The following is a 22,385-nucleotide window of genomic DNA, read 5'->3' as shown; positions in this document are numbered from 1 at the left end:
TGGACGACGTTTCATTTACGGGATTGTTCCGGTGCCGCCTGTTGTCCCTCATTTTCGGCCGGATGTCCCTCACCTTCTGCTTTCTTTATGTTGGCATTCTAAACTCCGATCGATTCGGGAAACACCCTCCGAGCTAGAACCGACAATCAAATTATATTTTTCTTTTTTTTTTGAGTAAAATTCTCATCACACACTTGACAGCCATTCTAATTCCAGAGCTCGCCTCCCTACGTACACATGTTCCACCAAAACAAGAGGCTATTTTGCAAAAGCACTGTTGCTGTGTCCCAAGACGATTACGATTGGTTTAAAGAAATGGCAATAAACTAGAGCAAGTTTTTCTCCCATCCAGGAATGTTATGTGGACTAGCCAGACCTTCCTCCGCAGCGCTGTGTAGGTAGGTCTGGCAATGTGAGACTACATTAATTACGGCCAATGAGCCACTGTTGAATGTTCATACTTTTCAAAATAAATTATTTTTTTCCGCTGTACCGAAAACATACCGAACTATGACCCCAAAATCGAGGTAGATACCGAACCGTGAATTTTGTGTACCGTTACACCCCTAGTGTATCAACAATCAAAGCACTTACCATCATAGGAGAGGATGTGACCACTCTTGCCTTCATAGATGACATGACCCTTAGACAGCTGTTCTCCCCTTGCCTTGTCTTGGCTGCTCAGGTCCTCTGTGGCCAACTTTGTAATTGTGCCCTTCAGAAGGTCAGCAGCAATGCTGGACTGGGGCAGGGCTGGTGTGCCCTATTTTGCAGAAAAGAACAAAGATATAATGCAACATAAAAAGCAAATACACATTAAATATATGCCCAATGAAAAAATCGTCATCGTTTATCCATTCACAGCTTCTATCATGTAATAATTACCCTTCATCCATTTTATTACCTGAGTGATTGATCCTCTCATAGTCAGACCCTCACCCATCTTTGATGGGTTGCCTCTGCCATCCTGTATGGATGGGACTGCAGCTCCTGGAGAGTTGCACAGAGAAGTTGCAGAGAAGTAGAGAGTTGTCATGTGTGGTTAGTGTCATCTAGTTGAAGTGAAGCTAAAGTTTGACTTTGGCAGTAATACCAGTTTGAGTGTCTAGATTTAAATTTTAGTATATGTCCACATGTGTTTAAAATTGTCCTAAAAATAACATAACATTAAATGCAATGATATATTAGTAGTGAGCTTGTCAGTATTTGAAACTTAACACAACATATTTATCACTGCTCTGGCAATGTATCATTAATCTGTAATGAGCGTCCACCATAATGCATTTGGTTCGCCTCTGTTAGTAACATGTGCTCCTTCTGTTACACATCTGTTAAACATAAAGTAGCGAGATGTAAAATAAGTATGAAGGAGGGGAGTAGCTTTTTCACACAATGATTGCAGCTTCAAGGAAGAGTAAATGCTGCAGTTCAGGTTCAATGAAAGGAAAGACATCTCTGGTTTACAAAGTTCACGCGATCACCCATAAAGAGAGTTCTGTTTCTCTTTATGGGTGAATGGATGAATTTTCACAGCTTTACTTTTTAAATCATCACAACAGCTGGCAAAAAACATGCAGGAGATTTAATATTTACCATTAGTGATATATCTATTTTTAATGTTTGACACTGACTTGCAAAAAAAACCATTATACAATAAAAGCTTGCTTTAGCTAAATGCTATGATGTAGAGAGATAAAACCTTACAGCATTCAATATATATTAAAAATCTAAGGTGTCATTAAACTAGGTGGGGTTGTGACTGTCTAAATCTGCATACAAGCCTCCTCTTAGTAATGTGACAGTCTTCCTACCAGGCTTGTTAGGATCCTGCTGCCGAGGCAGACCCAGAGAGATGGAGCCCACATTGCTCTTAGTCCCCTCTGGCCCATAGACAGCATGGGATGGCAGATATGTTCCAGGAGTTCCCTGGAAAAGCAGGAACAAAGAACACATTTTAAGGTCAGGTCAATTTCCATGAAAACAAGTAAGTGGTGTCAAGTGATGTTGATAGTAGAGATGGTCCGATACCATTTTTTGCTTCCCGATACCGATACCTGAACTTGCGTATCAGCCGATACCGAGTACCGATCCGATACCAGTGTGTCATATATTTTATTATGTTTTAACAACTGTATACTACTATCCCTGTATGGATGTGATATTATTTCTATCTTTGTTGTCGGTCTGGCTCAGGTTAAACTCTTTGTGAAACATGAATGCCACAGAACGTTCTTTTATTATCCAGTTTGACAGTCAGTTATAACGGAAAAAGAACATAAATAAACTACTTTAACGTATTTTTTTCTTTAGGGCATTATTATGTGGTATTGGATCGGTGCATAAACTCCAGTACTTCCCGATACCGATACCAGTGTTTTAGGCAGTATCGGAGCCGATACCTATACTGGTATCGCAACATCTCTAGTTGATAGTCTTTTATGTATTACAGTTGATAACAGCTAATACATATTTCCTGACTAATACACATTTTAGGCCTAGCAACTCGGAATACATCTGTGCTGACTGTTACAAAGAGATCACAATGTAAGCATTACAACACATAAGACACATGAATCCCTTTCCATTTCTGTAGGGCTGAGCTACTGAAAAACATGTAATGCATTTAATGAGTCAACAAGCTGTACACTGAAAAAGGACATTTACTGTTGTTGTTGTTGTTGTTGCAACAAATCTAATTTTGTTTCAAACAGAATACATGTAATTCTTCCTGGCAAGTTTAAAATTGATGAGAAATCATCACTTATGACCCAATATAAGTGTGTGGCAGTGTCTGTAACAGGACGTTTCTGGGCATCAGCCTTTGGACACTGGGTGTGTAGCCCCCAGCCACAGCATGCAGGGTGTGAGGGTTGGACTCTATAAAAACTTGGCGACAAGGTGCCAGATCTTAAACACACATGCAAGAGGAAGCTTTGAAAATGAAAACAAACAAGTATAGCGAGGCAAAGCTTGTTCCAAAACTAGAGTGAATCTGGGGTTGGCTTTCAACCCGCTGGTGAAAACTGAAGGAGAGGACGGGGATGCAGAAAGACATGGAGTGGGGCGCGTGCTTCTGGTGTTGTTGAGTCGGGGCAAACATCGAGTCCTACTCATTCTGCCTTTAAAGAACTTCTGCATCCACTGTTAAGTTGAATCCATTTCGGTGGCCCTGATCTACGGTAATTGTATTGCAAATGGTGTGTCTTTTTAATTTATGCTCCCTAATAAGCACTCAAAATCTTGTATTTTTGTATTCATTGTTTTGGGACCATCAGTGTGATGGTCCCAAAACAATGAATACAAAAATACAAGATTTTCTAAAATACTGTAGTGTAGCTTCCTGGGCCAAAGCCTCCGAGATACTCATACTAGTCAACCGAAATGCTTGTGATATATACCCAGCGTTTGTGCTAACGTCATCTGACAAAATGTTACTATTAAGGTTCAGGTTTGAGGTCTGGGTTTGACTCTGCTCCACTGTTTTAATTTAGTACTAAGACTAACTCTTACAATGTTACTACAATTTGTTGGGTAATTTATTTGGGAGAGAATAACTTACAAGACGATGGATCTTTTATAAGGATGGAATAACTTGACACATACAAACACTCGTCTTGTCTATTGTGTTAGACTTGGTAACACAAATTTGTAAAGAAAATGTAGGTAGTTGATTTGTAGAACAGTGCTTGGTGTGTCATAGTGTCTGTTGTGGAAAACATCTCATAGTCAAACGCAGATGTGTTCATTCTATGACAGCTCACATGAATTTTATGATTTAAAAAGGTTCTCTGTGGAGTTTTCTTGTAAACAAAAGTGTTTTGCATTCAGTGTTACTCACCAATATAAACCGTGGCTATCCTTGAGCTTTAACAAATGTGTTTCCTTTTTCATAAAGGATTTGCAAAACCGATTTTAAGTATTACTAGCATTGTTTATGTTCATGTTTACTTGCTAGCAGTCTTCTTCTTCCCTGTCTTTACTGGCACATTGCTGCATATCTTGGCGTGTTACGGCCACCTGTAGATTAGTGGAATAGTGTGAAACCATTGGCAGTTATGTGTATTGCGTCCCCTTTGCGCACATGTGCGTCCTCGTGTGCATGCACAAAAAGAACAAAACGGTGAACAACTCCTAGATAAACAGCTCCATAGCGCTACTTGAGGTCAAAAACTCCACAGGGAACATTTACAGTTTGTCTTCTATATGGTGTGAATGTCAGAGGTGTGGAAAACTAAGAATAGGGTTGCTACACTGGGTCCAGTAGTACAGTAGACCAATCCCATGGGTGTCTTACCTGGGAGATGGAGCCTCCTTGGATGAAGGAGGGCTTGTCCGTGGGCTTGGTGGTTGGAATGAGTGGAGGAGGAGAGGGAATGTTGGGAGGTCGACTGGGTCTGCTGAATGTCACGCGGACTCCATCTGCCATACTCTGGACCAGCTGGTTGGGGGCAGGGTGGAGGACTGATGGGAATATGAAAACAATTATCAGAGATGACTGTTTACTGGCCAACATTTGAGCATCAGAAACATACCTAAACAGCAAAGTATAAACAACTTTTTTTGCATACAAAAATCAGCTCACACAGTAACCTAGATCAATCCTCTAAATGTTTCTGCCTGCCAGACACCACAATTTTATCCCACCCAACATAAGGGTTCCATTAAGCTCAATTTCCATCAAAGACTCCATGATAAAATATTCACATTAATTCTGGCAGACTCCAGTGAGTGGTGAAGTAAGCACTGAAGACCTCAGTTAATAGCCAGTCCTCAACTCGAGGTAACCTTGGCCCATGCCTGCTGTCTGCTTTACCATCTCCTGGGAAAGCAGAGTAGACAAAATGGATCATGACACACAAAACCAGGAGTAACCTCCATGCACGGAGCGTGCCTCATGCTCTGCACTCCACAAAATCAAAAATGGAAATGGTGGGAGAGCTCCATGGACATCACCATGGCTCATACAGGGCCAGACAAGAAAACAAGCAGCTCCATGACGAATTTCTAAATCCTTGTTGCAGGTAGACTGTGTGTCCAACATTAACATTTATGCTGCAGTTCACCATCAGGGACAACCGGATTTGTCAGGGCATGAGAAATTTGCTTGCCCCAATTGACAAATAAGAAAGTCATTGTACTCAAACTACCAAAGTCCAAATGTCATTTCCACATCAACATCAGCTGTAGACATTTTCAAAGGAAATGTTTTCCATGCAACCTAATTTGGTAGCCTGCATAAAACTGGTGATGATGGCAGTGACTCACACACCACCTCAGCCTCTTTTTGAGACAAGAATGTAGGACAAGGGCCAAGATTAGGGGTGAAAGAAGTGTGCTAGAGTTTTCTTTGTGCACTGGTGGTGGACAGACAAAAAAATATCTGACTCATGCATAGACATTTTCGCTGCAGTTATAAAATCACCAACCTACTCTCTAGTATGTGATTATACCCGAAAGAGCTGGCTCATGCTTGATCAACTGCTACTGTACTGGTACACAAGTACAAGCACACAGTGCATTTCCCCTGTGCCGGGATACAGGCTCTGCGTGGCCTCAAACTAACATATCCATTATGCTACCTATTAGACAGAATCACCGTGACGTTGCGCTAACAAAAAAATTGCTTCCGTGTAGACAAATGGCAGTTGATTTGAAATGCGGAGATATGTGAAATCGGTAAACTTGTTTATTTCTGTTGTAATTTTCAACGTTAAAAGATGTATAGTTAAACACAGTGGTCTGACCTATCTGATGTTTCTGCTGTGCTTATTTTCTATACTATGTTGTTTTGCTCATGTCTTTAATAAACCAAAACTAGCATTTCGAAACAGCAACATTTCACCACTGGGCGGTCTAACTGCTAGTTTGGGTGGTGTCATTTTCTTTAGTCTGTGGCCAACCTAATGTTAGTGAATCTCATAAGATCCGTAAGAGTAAAAAAAACATGGATATCAATAAATGTCAAACTGAAATATAAGAGTGGCTCAAACAAAGTATACTGCATTTCAACCCAAACTTCATTCTTTTGCCAACAGAGTCAGATAAGTGCCTCCACTGTCAAACACACAAGACTCAATGGGAGTCAGCTACGTCATGTCAGGAACGACAGCTAGTTTGTATTAGCAAGGTAAGGGAGGAGGCAAAAAGGGAGGGAAGGAGGAGGTGAACATGTGTGCTTTTACCTGGTGGCACACTGTAGCGGGAGGCATTGGGGGCGTTGGGGTCAGGCTGGGGTGAGGCCTTGCTCAGCTCCCTAGGGGAGAGCCTGTAGGGAGAGCCTGGCCGGCCAGAATGGACCTCCTGGTCCAGAGCCAGCTTCATGTCATAAGGCATGTAGGGTAAGGGCTTACCTACAGTACACAGGCATAAGGACAAAGGGAAGACAACCACTATTAAAAACAAGAACTTGATGCCGTAGAGCATTGAGCTGACCTAGAATGGACGGCCCTGTCCAACTAACACCGCCACCTGGACACACACCCACGGAAACCTATGTAATAAATATCTTGGTGTCAAAGCTCAGCAGCTTACAGAGAGCTGCTCTACTCTTCACAACACTCTCACTAAAAGCTGCTAAAAGCTTTGCAAAAACCAAGGCATCATGTAGTCTGCAAAGTGACTTTACCACTCTTCCTTCCGAAGCTAAGAGGCTGAACTATGTCTCACTGCCCAGAAGCAGCAAGTGTCCTACACTGACACTCTTGAGTCATACAATTTCAAAAAAACACCAAAGCCCCCTTCTTCATCCAAAGGCATTCCAAGAGGGGCATCAATGCAGATTTCAGCTCAGAATTTGCATCAAATGTAAAACAGGGTCAGCTAACTTTTTGTCTTGGTGTAGATCACCCTTTAACATTTGCTTTTTTGGAAACTGAACAAAAATGAATGTGGCCTATAAATGCATTAGCTATTAATAGTCCACTGTTAGCAGCGACAGCAGGGGACAAGGCTGAGGAGCGATAAAAAGGAAGAAGGAGAATGAGGACAGATGTTGTTCTCTTACCATCTCTGTCTATTACGGTGGGGCTGCGGGTGTTGAAGGGCTGTCTGCGCTCCAGGTCTCCCTGATCCTGCCTCTGCTTCTCCTCTTGGTGTGCTGACTCGTGCACTGCTTTGATTTGGTGTTGCAACATGGCAAAGCCACTGATGGGCACACCACCGGGGCCAAAAGGACCATGCACCTAGATAGGTGAAGGAGGGAAAAGGTCCGGATGAGATCAAATTCCAGATATGAACCAAATGAGATATTGACCAATTTGTCTGAGCACTGAAGCATTGTACAGAGAGCACTGACCAAACTTAAGAAATGCATTCCCTGTATATCTTGGAACTTTTGCTTTCAAAGGTTGTAAGACACATCTGATGAACTTAAAAGTAAGACTCTTTACATCTTACACTTAAATCAAGACCTTGGTAGATATATGATCTAGATTTACAATTCACATTGTTAGCACAGGACACAATGGAACTATAGAGTACATACAACACAAAAATTAAAATGGTGACAGTATAAAACACTAATACTTTCTGATCGCATCACATTGCTCGCAATGACTGATGTGGGAAATGTGGGCATGCCAGCTGCCGCCTCTGTGACAGTCTAAATGAATAAACCTGAAACTGTGACTAACCATAGGTGGGATGGTAGCTGCCCGATGCTGCATCTGCTGGATGTTGAGTTGGGTTTGCTTGGGTGAGGACACCAGCACCGAGCCTGGAGGGTTGAGCAGTGTAGGCCTTTCCATGGAGAATATTCTGCAGAGGCACAAAGCAAAATGTATATGTCACACTCAAAACCATAAACATGTCGTGCTCTTGTAAACCACAATTACGTACACTACACACAACTTGACAACATGAAAACACACCTCTGTCTTTCAGGCTCTGCTTCCACATCCTCGTCAGCACTGCAGGTGGCGCTGGAGTCATTATCCGAGTTGATCTCCCTATGCCTCTCGCCATGATCTCCCTTTTCTCCTCTCTCCTTAAGCTCAGGTTCCATCTTGACCTGAACCTCTCCAGTCTTCATGTCAGCATCCTGAGGTTCAGTTTTGGGATGCACTGAGCCTGCATAGGAAGTCATCCTGGCCTTTTCCTCCTGAGAGCCAGTCTCACTCTCTGGGCTTTTCTCTTCCTTGACACAGAGTCCTCCGTATAAGGGCTCCAGGGCCTTTCCATTACTGGCCTGACCTTTGTCCTGGTCAGAGCAATGAGCATCTCCTGCAGTGCGGTCTGCTCTCTTAGAGTCGGCAGACTGAGAGGGGGAGGGAGCACTCTCTGTATCTGAGCTGTTGTCACCGCCTGTGGAAGCGTAAGAGGATGAATTAGTACATGTCAAGCAATGCATTCAATTCATTGACACTCACAAGACTTTTAAGCCCATTTGCACACCTTTTAGGAATAAAATGAAAATGAAAATAAATGTAGGCCTGTCACGACATACATTTAACTAATATCTTAAATGCCAACTGTGTAAACATACTGTTGGTCAAAACAAGACCGGAACAAACTGCTAATTTTAAGTGATAAAAAGATTAATTCATAGCTGAAAAGCATACATCCTTAAGATAGAAACTGTGTTTAAAAAAAATCTGCCTGCCTCTGTTGGTTTGCATATTGTCTACCGCTGCAGTTGTTGCCATGGTAATGGTAGTCCAGATGGTATGTCTATGCTAAAACACTTTGCAGATGCTTTGTATGTATCAAACCAAAATCATTGAAGTAGTATTACTAAACATCCAAATGACAAAACATAACAATGTTGGTAAGTACGCTTTAACAGAGCTGTACTAATGCCTCTTCTGCCATCTCTTTTTGTGCTCTACTGTCTGATGTATATAATGTGAGATCCATAGGCAGCAGATCACCAAGACCTCTAAAGCGCAGATTGGGTTTCCATGGGATGAAGACAAAGTCAAATAAACATGAAAACAGAAAACCTTTTGACCTCCCGCTGTCGCTACTGCTATCCTGTGAACTTGAGGCTTTGTAAATTACATACAAGTCTGCTGAGCAACAAAAAGGACTTATTGAATCACTTTGCTGTTAAGAAAACAAAATGCTGATTTTACAAAGCAGCCCTATTCAGTACTAATTAGGCAACATTCAGAATAATCTATACGTTGCACGCTATCTTTATCAAAGATAAGGACCTCTGGAGAGCAAGGAGACAGGGTAGACAGACAGGCTTGCTGGATCAAACAAGTGGACCGGCCCCTTGTGTTCAAAGAGCAGGCTTTGTTGAGTCTTCAAAGCCAAGAATTGTTATGCAACAGGCGCCCATGTATTCAGAATTAGTTCATATCTTTTATCTCCGCCCCCCCCTTTGCTTTTTTCATTTGATCCTTTTTTTCTCTCTCTCTCTCTCTCTCTCTCTCTCTCTCTCTCATTAAAAACAGACATTACAGACCAAGCACATTGCCATCAACTTAAATGAAATCCTTGACCATTCAGAGCACATTTTTGATCAGGATTCCCATCTTTTTGCACTGTACTTATCACTACTTCCTTTCGCTCCATACCCTCTTTAGTTAACACTTGACTACACACACATGGAGCTCCACAACTCATAGGCAAGGGCTCAAATTTGATAGAGAAACTTATCAGCTTGCTGTGTATCCTTCACCCAGGTTGCCCTAGGACTCAGACAAACAGGAAAATAGTCCAAAACAAATGTGTTTGGGCATGTGTGTTTAAAGATGAGCATATGCTTCCTATCATTCATCTCACTGACCTTCACTGTCATCTGCGTTGTCATCATCCTCATCATCATCCTCATCCTCATCATCATCATCATCAGGTGACACTGTGGCTAGACCTTCACCTTGAGACCTATCAGCACGAGCCCGCCGTGTGTCCTGGGAAACAGAAAAAGTTTGCATTTTGCATTCATACATTACAACAGTTCAATGACTAACCATAACAGAAACCAGACAACAAATAGCTTACCTGCTTATGCTGCTGGAGCAGGTTGTCCAGGTTGTGACGTCTCTTGTAATTGAAATAGAAATTCTTGCACTGTGCCTCACTTTTGGTGCCCACCATTTTGGCAATGGCTGTCCAGTTTCGCCCATGCTCAACTAGCCCTGGTGCAGGACAAAGAGAGACAATTTAGCATTAAAAATGTGCAGCCTTTAAACGCTTGAAAGAATACAAATTATTAAGAAGATTATATAATATTTGACTAAATACAATAATTGTATGCACTGTTTAAATCTAAAAAAGGAACAGCAGAGTGGTATAGCTAAGCCAACAAAGCCAGATTTGATATTATACTACATATTTCCAATTATGCTGTATCAGTGCCATTACTATGGTTCAAGAAGATGATGCATTCTTAACATTCTCTCTTTAGAGTGAAAAGCTGCTGCAGTTGTCATTATTATTGAACCTTTTGTTTTGCTGCAAAATGAAACTTTACTCTGTTGCTGTGGTTTGCTGATGGTCTTTCCCATCCTGATTAACGCTGAGCTTTGCACACAATCAGCTTTGACGGTCCAACTAAACTTTGAAACTACTCTGCCAAGCTGCAGTGATCTGGAAGACTGCCATTTACCTTTGACATTAGAACTTCTCTTCTCTAAATCCTGTAACCCCTGTGACCTCCCCTCCCCCCCAGCCCTACTGCGATGAGGGATTCTGGCAGCTTGATAAATCACCCCAGAGCTAAACACAAAGCCCCATTACTGCTCCAGCTAAATGAGGGAATGGGGGCATTAGGACTGTTCACAGTGACTCATCTTATTTAGAGTTACTTAACTTGCAGACAATCGAGAAATGTTAGACAGGAAGGTCATGTCTGTATTTTGCAAGAAACAGTAAACACCTAGAGACAGCGAATACTAAACATCCGAGGAAAAACACAGATATCAATGTAGCCTTCTTTGTTTGTCTGCATGCAGTCAGTAAGGATAGATATATCAGGGCTTCAGACAAAGATGCTTGCTGCAAGTACATTATTTGGACAAAATAACTAAAACACCCTACACTAAAATCCATAAAACACAACAGCACCACACACAGTTAGCTTAAAGATTACCACAGAAGTTAATTTACTCCTCTCTTACAACTTCAACAAAAATTGAACATTATAAGCTTCACAAAAGGTGGCTTTGGGAGTTATCCCCTTAAAACACTTATAATACTTACTGTATATTCGTCATGCCAAGTATCTACCAAAACAAGAACTTGAAATTAAGATCAGATGATAACTTCTTCTCAAGGACTTTCATCAAGGATGTTTGTTTGGTCATGTGACAAATGTAACTGTGGTGACGGTTGAGCAACCAAGTGTCAATTTATCTCAAGACATTTAGGTGAAGGTCCAGGTGCCACAACTTATAAGAAATATTTATTGTCAAGTGTGTTGTGTGCAGTGCTCAGCTATGCTATGAAACAGTTGGGTGCATTTTTAACAGTGAAGATTCTTTGGAGGATCATGTGTGATCGTTATGTGTGAGAGCGTTTTATGCATATTTTTATAGCTGCTAGATGAAGTTGCCATAGTGGTCAAAACCAGGGTAATAACAATGACCAGCCATCTTAAAAACACCAGTAGTAGACCATAAGGTCTAATACATAGATTCATAAGCTGTCCTCTAACCTCTAAGTGCTCTAGACAGAGGCCACATTTCCACCTGGTATTAAAATCCGATACCAGTTATTTGATCACAAGTGGACAGTGTGTGTTCCCAGCTGGCATGCACCTCCAAATGAGTCTTGAGTGACCACTTGTGATCGGATCTCACTTCGCTGTTCTATATGCAAATAAAAACGTAAATAATTTTCGTTTGCACATACCGGTACAAAAACAGCAACACACGACCAACAGTATGATAATAATATCCAAAACACACAATTCACTCAGTGGTTTCTGCGACATGAGAAATGCTTCGAATTTGTACGTAGTTTCGCTCACAGTTGAGTAGGAAGTCCTTAATGTGACCATGGACACATAGGCGTACACACTGCTAAAAGAATGTGGCCATATGTGGCCTAAACCAATTCATATGTGGTCTGAGTGATCGGATATCAACGCATCCTCAATGGGTCCTGGGTGCATTCCCACCTTTAGTTAGACCTGTCCACTTGTGATCGGATCACGGAGGATGGATTTTATTCCCAGGTGGAAATGGGTTCTTAGAGGTGAACTGTGTTTAATGTGCTTGCATGACAAGCCGTATGTGGCGGCATAGCATAAAAGTGATTTCTGAACGTGCTTTGTCATGTGATTAGAGGAGGTCGTGCAGGTCTCTTTTAGGTACTAATCCACAGATATATCTGAATGCCTGAGGAGATCACAGCAGCAATGTATTTTTTGTTAAGAGGGAAGCAAATCTCTAAGAGGGTCTTAATTCAGCCACATTAATCCCTTTATTTACTCCCCCGGTCTACTGGTCTTGGCACTCAGGGAACTCTACGTAGGAGCCTATACCAACAAAGCCGGAGAAAAGGAGGGAGAGGGGGCATACTTGAATGGCACATGACCTGACTAATAACTGCAGTGGTGCAGTCTGAGACCAGGCACAGTACGCAACAAACATTTTAAAGATCAAAGTAACTTTAAATTCTTTAAATTGCTTCAGAAACAATCTTTCACCTCTTGCTCTGCTGCACATAGATTTATTTTAAATAGCTTGTTCTAAAACAGTTGTGTAGGTAACAAAAACGTGATTCAAGACAATTAAAGTAGAAGGAGGCTTGATTTTGTTTTAAAAAGTTAATATGCAACAGGGAAAAAAGCCTGTGTTAACCATTTCTGCATCAGCTTCCAGACCATGGTCGGGTTGGCACAGGGGGACTTTGTTTTTTTCTCGAGGGCCGAAGTTGATGCTCACTTCGGGCCTCACCCCTTCAGTTTACCCAGCAGTTGGGAAGCAAGACACGTGAACTTTACTTGGGTCCTGAAGAGCTGCAGCATTTATTCAGAGAGACAAACCTAAACTGTACATTTACTACCACTAGACAACTTTACTGTTAATTTCTTCTCTGCTCTGATTGCCAGCACCTGTCTGCACTGAGCTTAGCTACCATCACTCTCTCTCGGCCACACACTGGCTATACTCGCACTACGCAATAAGATATTCCTGAACGGACCCACGCTACTCTTATAACGCCATGCTTCCATTCAAACATTTTTATGTGAATTATCTAGTTAGAAAAGCTGGATGGAAGCGACAACCCCAGCATAACTTTCCCCACAGCTGTCAAACACACAGCTTCATGTGTAAGGGAGACTGGCTGCTATAAATCAAAGAGATCCGTTATCAGCACCTCTCTATTATCATCTAGCTTGGGAAAGCAAAAAATATGGTCTCACATGAGCTGAAACAGAAGAACATGTCCAACAGCACTAATGTCTAGACAGACAAGCTCTCTTTTTCCTTGTTTTTTTTTCTGACTTTGGAACCTTGTGCTCAGGTAGACCCTTTATTTACCCAGCGGACGCCAGAAACACCTAATTCATAATTTCTATTTGTTGCCACATTTGTAATATTGGCTTTAAAATGCCCTTGATTGTGGAATTTAATGAGTATACCAAATGTTCCCGGTCAGCTCAAATTATCATGATCAGGCAATTATGTAATAATTGCGACAAGCCTATAGAGGATCTGACAAAGTTTTTGAATGTGAATAATAGATAGGGATCTTTGGAGGAAGCCCGAAACTGTCATGCTCTGTTGCTTCAGGGATGACCTTAATAGATCACTTCTGAGAAGCCAGCAGAGCAGTACAGCTGAAAGAAGAAAAAAAAATCCTGCAACCCTTCATGGGTCTCTAACAGCTTACAATAAAACACCCGCACAAGTTTCTATTTGTGTAAATGCATGTGCACATTCATTCCTGTGTGCGTGTAAAAAAATGGCCAGGGCGAGGCAAATCAGAAGAGGAAAAGAGGGAGGGAGAAAAGGGGAAAACAAGGAAAGATCATAAAAAGCAGAAGAGCCACAGCAACACAGAGAAAGGACAGAGAGAAAGGCAAGAGAGAAATAAATTGAAACACTACCTTTTTTGGCAACCTCCATCTCCTCCTCGGTCCAGCGAGAAGTTTCTCCGGTTTCACCAGCACCAGCTAAATCACAAAGAAAAAAGACACAGCCCCATCAGCACTGACATAAAGAAACAAGGAGAGACAGGAGGAGGGAGGGAGACAAGAGAGAGACAGTGACAGTCCTCCCTTCAGCCGTCTCATTCTCATGGCCACTAATCTAATAATCTGTTTACATTCAGGGGCTGCCGAGACCTGCTACCTCACTTACACGCTCACTCTAGCTCACTCTCCTACTCTCACTTACATATTCTCCTCCCTCTCTCTCTTTCACTCCCCCTCCCCGCAGCCCAGAGCAAGCCCTCCTCCTCTCTAACCCACAAGGGGAGGGCTTTGGTCAGCTGATGTAGCACGAGACAGTGGAAGAGTTGAGAGCCTTGCCTCCCTCTTTAGGAAATGGCCTTGGATGAAGACAAATAGACAGATAGAACAGCCAGCCCACAACCCTCCTACTCCTTCTACTGTGACACTGCGCATCACACACACACACACACCTCCTTGACTCGGCTTGGCTACACAGTTCCACACCCCCCACAAAATTCATAGAAGTGCACAGTTAGTGTGGAGGGGGCCAAGTGAACTCTAGCCCACTTTTTTCCATGGCACCCATCGAGACTGTGTAAACATTTGGACTAATATAGCAGCAAATGTACCCTTGACATTAACACGAGGCTTGCCCCCCGCCAACCCCCCACCAACCATAAAGATAAGTTGATCAATGTTCACTGTTTAGACGGCTCCTACCAAAGGTCCCCCGGCCACCCAGTCTGTTACACTAAGTTAAACAAATGTCTACTGGAGTAGACTTCCCGTGGCAAAACCCACATGTTCTCCACGTGACAGTTTAGACCCCTCAAGGGTGGTCATTAATCTCGGGGCTATTAAAACAGACGTGTCTGCCTACAGTGTAGCATCTCACCTAATAACATACACGTACCACCCACAGCTTTAAACAAGATCAAACCCCCACTGTTGGCCACTGAATCAGCAGCTTCCTGAACTTGTCTGGCACCATTTCAGCTGGGCAAGACTGACCGATCGCTACCCTTTAGCACCTAGCTCACTTACTTCTAGGAAGCACCATAGCTGCAGGGGTTACAACAGAGCAAACAGAAACACTAAATCCACAACGTAGTCACTGACTTAGTCCTACATAAACGGGCCAGAAAGGTCAGAGGGTTGAGAAGTGGAAGAATACAATACGGATGGTTAATCACATTAGAAGGCAGGCCTTGTATAACTCTGACTTTGTATGACTGTTTAACAGAAAGCAGAGGGAGCAGGTGGTGGAGAAGCAAAGCACACTTACAAAACAGTGAATTAATGATATAGATTAATGCCAAAACATGCTTATCACACAGGTACTTGGATACCTGAAAACCTGAGCTAGCATTGTTTCAGTGACAGATGTCAAAGGGTGGAAGAGTACAAGTGCGTGACTGAGTACCATGACAACAGCTCTACCAGAGCACATTGCCATGGCAATGGACAGACTACATACAGCTTCCTGAGTACAGTGCAGTGCAGGAAAGAGACTGTCTGACACCTGGCAATGACTGGCTGAAACCAGCTGTCCACCTTTAGGCTATAAACAGCGTATGAATCTACACATTTAAAGAGGGAGAAAGCCAGCAAAACTATATTCTGACATGTCTTTAAATTTTATTTAAGATGTACGTTCGATGTGTGCGGTTAAATTCTCCCAGCTCATAACACAAAAAAAGCTAATAGTATGAACACTGTCCCTTACACCAGGCCAGTCCCGGACAGCACCAGTTCAATCATGAGAGAAAAATAAAAATATCTTTCAGCCTACGTCTATCACATTACAGAAGCTGATTGGGAAGCCAGAAAATGGACACTGTGGTCACTTGACAGTAACCTTTAATAATGACTGCATAAGTTGCTGCATGCTTTTTGGCATGTTTCGTTAACTCAACAACTAATTAATAAATAGTCAATGTTAAAATGAAAAGGTCTACCAATTCTAAATAAGAAACAACACTGAATGTTTCCTATGTGGAATCTTTAAAAAAAGGTATATCAAGTGTAGACTGTGTAGAAATTGAGTGACTCCACCAAAACATGACATCCAAATAAATTCAAAAAGTGACAGCAATCTAGAAAATGTGTAATGTTCAGTGCCTAGCCAAATATAACATTGCTATATTTATATTAATTTTCATATACTTTTTTTGGTTGAACTCCCTTTCCCTCAATTCTATCTCTTTGGTGGAGCATCACCCAAAGGCTTCACCTTTATTAGCATCCATGGAAACTACTGGAGTCTGGGGTTTTGCAGGCTCCTTCATGGACTTCTGCATTGAATCAGACTTAGGGAGCTGCAGAGGATCTGGCAAGGCAGGCTCAGGGGCAGGGGGAGGTGCCTCTTCAGCCGCCACAGATGCAGCCTCATTGGCCATGGAGCGTGTGGTGATCCTTCCCTTACGGCGGCCCTGGCTATTGGCAGTCTTCCTGCCACGCGGCGTGTTTTGCTCCTTTCCGTCCTCGTCCTCCCCACCGTCACACTTGTCTTTGTCCTTGCCAATGTCCCTGTGGTTTTGGAGGGGGAAAACACAGCTTTAGAGACTGTTGGTACAGCAAATATCTATTCCCTTTTGAGTCAGCAATAACAGGCTCTTTTTGTTATCTCTTCCTTTCCTCCATGACTGAACACAAAAAGAAAAGCCTATTCAAATGTGTCTACACTCAGACAGACTTGTTAACAAGTTAGCAAGTTGTCTTGTCTGTTAGCCATGCACCAAAAAAAGACACTGCTTTCCCCTTCCAAGTTCCATCTGGGCCATGACCATGCATCACTCCAAGTGCCTGGGGATGTGAAATCTTCACCGTTACTGCACTGTTTTTGATGTTCATTAATTATTTTTAAGAGCGACAATAATATAATTTGCATTCTGTTTATCACATGATTATAATGGGTAACTCAGACTTATTGAATCTTACGATACGATAAAAGTCAACTCCTGCGTCATTATAGCTGAACGTGAAGCAAGCTTTGTGAATTCTTCACTCATGTTCATTCCTATTCAATCAATAGGTTAGGTCAAATTGTTTCCCAAAATTATTGACCCAAGACTGACACCACATAGAAGGGAGCACCTGCATGGCTTAATGGACTAGAGTGACACCAGGTCAAACAACTACAGTATTTACAGCTCACCTAGAATCCTCCTTTTCATCTTTCTCTTCCTCGTCCTTCTTTTCCTCTTCCTCTTTTTTGTCAGATTTCTCAGATTTGTCCTCTTCGTTTTTGTCGTCTGACTTGTCTTCTTGTGAGGGACGGGTTATTTGCTGGAGACAAAACACAGAGGAAATATTTAGCCGTTTCTCCTCGAAACAAAAAGAAAACGGTCAAGGTTTAGATTAGTAACAGTGATTTAGGTTACCAGAAGTAAATACAAAGCAGACAACAATTTTCAGACCTACCATGAAATACATTAAAATAGAGCCTTCAAATAAGCATTCATTCTTGTTTTCCGCTATATCCTCATGTATCTTCCACAAGTCTAATACAACCTTACTATGATACAGAATATACTGCATACTTAGTAGAAGCTTTATACCCGCCTCATAGGTCATAACCTTACTCTTTACTACACACTTCCTGGTCCAGTTTTTCGGCATGCTATCAAGCAATAGACGTCTTCAAATGGTATAGCAGTGCCTGCATTGGCCCTGTGAGCCCAGAGGACCATCTAAAAAATTGTACAACATAAGATGGGCCTGAATAGTCTTCTTAAATATTCAGTGTGATAGCAGACAGACCAAGTCAGGTAAATGGCAGAAATGTATGCTGCCATCTGATTCTTATTTTGCTTTCAAGCTGCACAATTTCCTCAAAACTAATTTAATACTAATGTAATATAACAAAAAAGACCAAAGGTTATACGATGAACAGTCTAGTCATACATTCTGTGCAGATAGATCTGTCTGCTTTAATTAAAAAGTTAAGAAATCTGGAGTGGCTAATTCGTATGCGTTCTTTGTCGGAGTAAATCCTTCGAAGAGAGAAAGGGGCTTGACCATGACACTCATTATGAATGTAATACCGCACTACAAGAGATAAAAAATGTAGAAGAGACGATAATGTTAGCATTTTAAATTTAAAAAGGGTAGGGGTTGAGAGTGAAAACAAGAGTCGAGTGAAAACATCATTCAAATGTGAATTACAAAAAAATAAAAAACAGGTCCAACAGAGTGATTAAGGACAGAGCAACATTCTTTATCATCAATGCTGGCGCGGTAAACACAAAATGCTTCCTCCTGCCTGCTTCATGAAAGCTCTGCGCTGGAACAAGTCTGGCTGTGCCAAGCCAAACATACCATGCTGGTACCAGATGGGGCCAAGGAATGTGCTTCACTCAATGGTAAAGGCAAGAGACGGATTGAGGCAAAGAGATTGAAGAGAGGGAAGACAGGGGTACAGCAACAATAAAAACAGGGTTGTGGCCGCCTGTCTATTTTACAACAATGTGGTTCTGCACACGAATGGGTCTGTCAGTCGGATAAAGAAGTGCTCCACAAAAACAGGCAGTAAGCAACTGTCACAGCAGTTTGAATTAGTGGCTGCTCTCGCCAGCTCTAACCAAAGACAGCTAATAATCAGAGGGATTTTGTCTTCTAGGAGTGGAGCTACGCGACTAGCAAAATCAAATCTACTGTATTGGAAAGAAAATTGCTCAGTACACAGACCTCCCTTCATATATTTTTAATCAATTGAAGACAAAACTGGAAAATGTGATTCATGGTAGATGTCATTGCTGTTGTCTCTTTTGTTGTCAAGACTGTTGCTTACAAGCTACTTTTGCATTTACTTTTGATGCAGATTAGGGGTCTCGCTAGAATTTCTACATATGATGGTGCTATCTACAGTACTTCAAAAGTGTGTTAACCAGTATTTAGAATATCACATGCTAAAATTGCATAGGAGTATTCAAAGTAACAAGTGGTGTGATGGTTCTACAGTACAGTATGATGATGCAGCTGCCCTGTTAAATTCTTTAAGGAAAGCCTTACAGACTCAGAGCTCAGATTGCAGGTTAATGTATGCAGAGAGGACCACGTCAAACTTGGATTGGGACTTCAACTCTTGACTCATTTCCTGCCTGCAGTAGTCTGAAAAGCATGTTTTTGGCACTTGACAATTTCAGAGACCAGTCTGTTTTTGATCAGTTAACCTCGCCATACATGTGCTTCACTGAGATGCTGTTCTGGTTGGGTCAGGGAGCGCTCATGTTTGCTTTGGAGGTGGTCAGAGAGCCATGACATTCCTGCCTCTTCTCCCACACTGCGTAAAAAGCCTCTACACAGATGTTCTCCAAGAGTCAATGAGGCCCTGTGGTTCTGTGGTTCTTCAGTGTTTTTAAATGAAGCGCTTTCCTGACCTTGCTTGAATATTTTGAGAGTTTTAATTTCTCCCCTCTTTTGCTGATTCACAAGTGCTGTTTGATTTAGGAAATGACAGAGCCACAAGTCAATCTTCCCTTTCCTACCACAGAACTTAGGCCACCAGAGGAATCTCTCACTCTCGCTTCAAGCTATTTCACTGCAGGTACAGGAAATGAAAAATCTAAATAATTACTATGCATGACCTCTCTATCCATTGCAATTCATTATAGATATTGCCGCCATCATCATCTGATACAATTACTCATAAATGTATCTTGAAACAGTCTAGTAACAGAATATATAAAAAGGAGGAAAGGGGAAAATAACAGGAAATAAATGTAAAACAAATACATTTAACAGCAGTAGTTAACCTATGGTACAGCTTGCATTCATTTTGGATAAAATGCACCATCCAGTTGATGGTAATATTATTTTCTGAGCGATCATGGTGGAACAACTTACTGTCAAAATGAAAGGTACAAAAATATCAAGCCTTAGCCACAGTTACCCTGGTTACTGGGAGCTCTGCAAGGGAAAAACTGCTCATCATCAGTTCAACAAACCAATGATTTCTTTATAAAACTTTATTGCCAGGCAATTAAGAATCGAGCTCTCAAAAGAACATTTTGCCATAATATAATATAACCTAACATATATAGGTTATATTATAACCTATCTCTCTGTAGACTTCTTTACAGCAGAGGGAGAGCCCAAGAGCATTTTACCACAAACACATGCTCCGGACCTGCTCTTCTGATGTTAAACAACTAAATTTGGCCTGTTTTTTTGTACATCAAAACTAATTTAGGGGATCTGTGTAGTAAAACTGGATCTTTTGCAGCACTGTAATGGAAGCTGTAATTCCTGCTCTGGCCTCCTCCCTAGTACATACTCTTTGTTTCACATTTGTATTTGGTTCTCATGAAATGGCTGATGAACCGATAAGCACATTTATCTTTTAATCTATTGGTTATGTTTTATTCATCTGGATATATTTGTCTGTTTTAGAGCTCAGCAATGTGTCTACTTTATAAATAAATCAATTTGTAAACATTGACAATACTATAATTAAAGGGCATCCTGGTGAACCAGTGTTCCATCACTACTACCACATTACTGAAACTTTATGCTGTGTGACCCACAAACTGCAACAAGAAAATACTTTGTTTTCATAGTGAAGCCTTTGCAGGTCACTGAAATAAATGTGAAAGTTACAGTATCAAGTTATATATAAAATAGGCTACAGGGTTTCCCCCAGAAAACCTTTTAATCCCGATGTGTTTAATTAATTTTTTTTCAAGGGCCAGTCACAGAATGACGGCCCTAGAATTTCTGTAATAACAGAATCATGGAAGGAATTGCAAAATTGAGAATTTAGAAAAAAAGCTATAAGACAGATTCCATAGGGCCCTACATTAAGTCAGTGCTAAAAGCTAACTGGAGATTTAAAAATATGACTACATCTAAGTTTCTAACCAAGCCGCCCCACTGTAATTGTAGTTTAAAAAACGTCTTAAAAATACATTTAAAAGATTATTCCCAGTGGCTGAGGGCCGGTGGGCCACTGGGCTTGCAATACACTGGGGGAAACCCTGACATAATCACTGAGTGACTGCACCTCTAAAGTAGATGAATATTACACAATAATAAAACGTTAAATATTAATTACAGAAGATCATAAAATGCCACACTGAACTGCAGCTTGTTCGAAATAGACCGGCCTATAAACAGTCTATTAACACTAGAGCTGCATTAATAAACAATTGTTGCAAATGTTCCTTTACTGTGGAAAACTTTTTTTATAGATGCAGCTGCAAGCTGACCGAGAGGGTTGTAGGCTGAGTACTGCGAGTTTACTATTGTCTTTTTTTATTTTCACTAGCTGAGTCAAAATATTAATTTAGATCAGATGTACATAAATAAATAAATCCAGCTGACATAGGGACATATACGTCCAAAGTTAAGGTACATTTGCTCAAGAAATGTTGTAAACCTGCCAGCGTGTCCAACGCCTAATACACTCACATACTATAAAATATGACATTGAAAAACAATCCAAGTATTCTCCTCTCAAAAGTCCTTACCCCATAGCATGAATACACATGTAAATGCATTGCACATAGTCTGCACGTGTCCTAGAAAAACCTCAAGTAAATATGTAGGCTGAGAAGCGAACTGCTCAAGCAACAGAGCAATAGAAAATACGACACCGACAAAAGCGGAACAAGGGAAACAAACTGAAAATACGACACCGACAAAAGCGGAACAAGGGAAACAAACTGAGTGAGTGTGGTTTCAAAGCTTGTGACATACCTGCAAGCTCATTTGCTGGTCATAAAACCCCCTTTGGTCTGCTGTGAGCCACAGCTAACTCGTGTTGTAAAAGTGAGTTTACCCTCCAGTACTTCCATAGCAGTGGTAACAGTAGCAGTAGAGGGGCAGAACACCACCATAGCAGAGCTCCTTAGAAGGGCTGCCGGGCCACGGCACCGCCGCACATATTCCGGGAAAGCGTGTCATCAAGCCGCTTAAGCCGCCCAAAGAATTGTCCATCTCACATGCACGCACTAATCTACGCAGGGTCACTCAAGGTAATCCCTGTCGAGCACTCCTCTTTGATTGGCACTCACAGCAGCACGGTGAGTTTTTGGGCCTGTCAGATGGCTGGGCTGTACCAACTCAGCTCTTTCACAGAGGGGCTCTCTCTCTCTCTCGCTCTCTCGCTAGAAAGAGGAAATGGAAAACGAAAAAACGACAGCACACACTCAGCGTATAAACTGCCAGCGCTGACTGTCTCGCTCAGGGTTTTTTTTCACTGTTTCACTCACTCGCCCTACATTCCAGAGCTCTTGTCTTGCTTACTCTGTCCTCTTCCTTCCCTCTCTAATGACTCTACACACTCAAAACTGCGTTTCTTAATTCACACCAG

General features: G+C 41.7%; 1 protein-coding gene across 7 annotated transcripts in view; it reads right to left on the bottom strand.

The window, feature by feature from the left end:
• The window catches only part of ncor1 (nuclear receptor corepressor 1), a 55,885-nt gene that overhangs the window by 13,068 nt on the left and 20,432 nt on the right, over window positions 1-22,385 (bottom strand). For 5 of the 7 annotated variants that reach the window (XM_078265684.1, XM_078265687.1, XM_078265686.1 and 2 more), the window contains exons 15-27: window positions 17,229-17,359; window positions 16,305-16,600; window positions 14,006-14,071; window positions 9,949-10,085; window positions 9,734-9,857; window positions 7,869-8,301; window positions 7,632-7,755; window positions 7,004-7,181; window positions 6,183-6,350; window positions 4,295-4,461; window positions 1,812-1,926; window positions 905-990; window positions 595-763 (exon numbers count right to left, since the gene is read on the bottom strand). In XM_078265684.1, the coding sequence (XP_078121810.1) occupies window positions 595-763; window positions 905-990; window positions 1,812-1,926; window positions 4,295-4,461; window positions 6,183-6,350; window positions 7,004-7,181; window positions 7,632-7,755; window positions 7,869-8,301; window positions 9,734-9,857; window positions 9,949-10,085; window positions 14,006-14,071; window positions 16,305-16,600; window positions 17,229-17,359 (2,194 nt within the window). Of the gene's footprint in view, window positions 1-594; window positions 764-904; window positions 991-1,811; window positions 1,927-4,294; window positions 4,462-6,182; window positions 6,351-7,003; window positions 7,182-7,631; window positions 7,756-7,868; window positions 8,302-9,733; window positions 9,858-9,948; window positions 10,086-14,005; window positions 14,072-16,304; window positions 16,601-17,228; window positions 17,360-21,540; window positions 21,633-22,385 lie in introns of those variants that run through there. The other 2 variants (XM_078265689.1, XM_078265688.1) reach the window with 2 other exon arrangements.

The sequence above is a fragment of the Sander vitreus genome, chromosome 13, assembly GCF_031162955.1.
Source record: "Sander vitreus isolate 19-12246 chromosome 13, sanVit1, whole genome shotgun sequence".
Lineage (NCBI taxonomy): Eukaryota > Metazoa > Chordata > Actinopteri > Perciformes > Percidae > Sander > Sander vitreus.
This window is presented reverse-complemented; position numbering and strand designations above follow the sequence as displayed.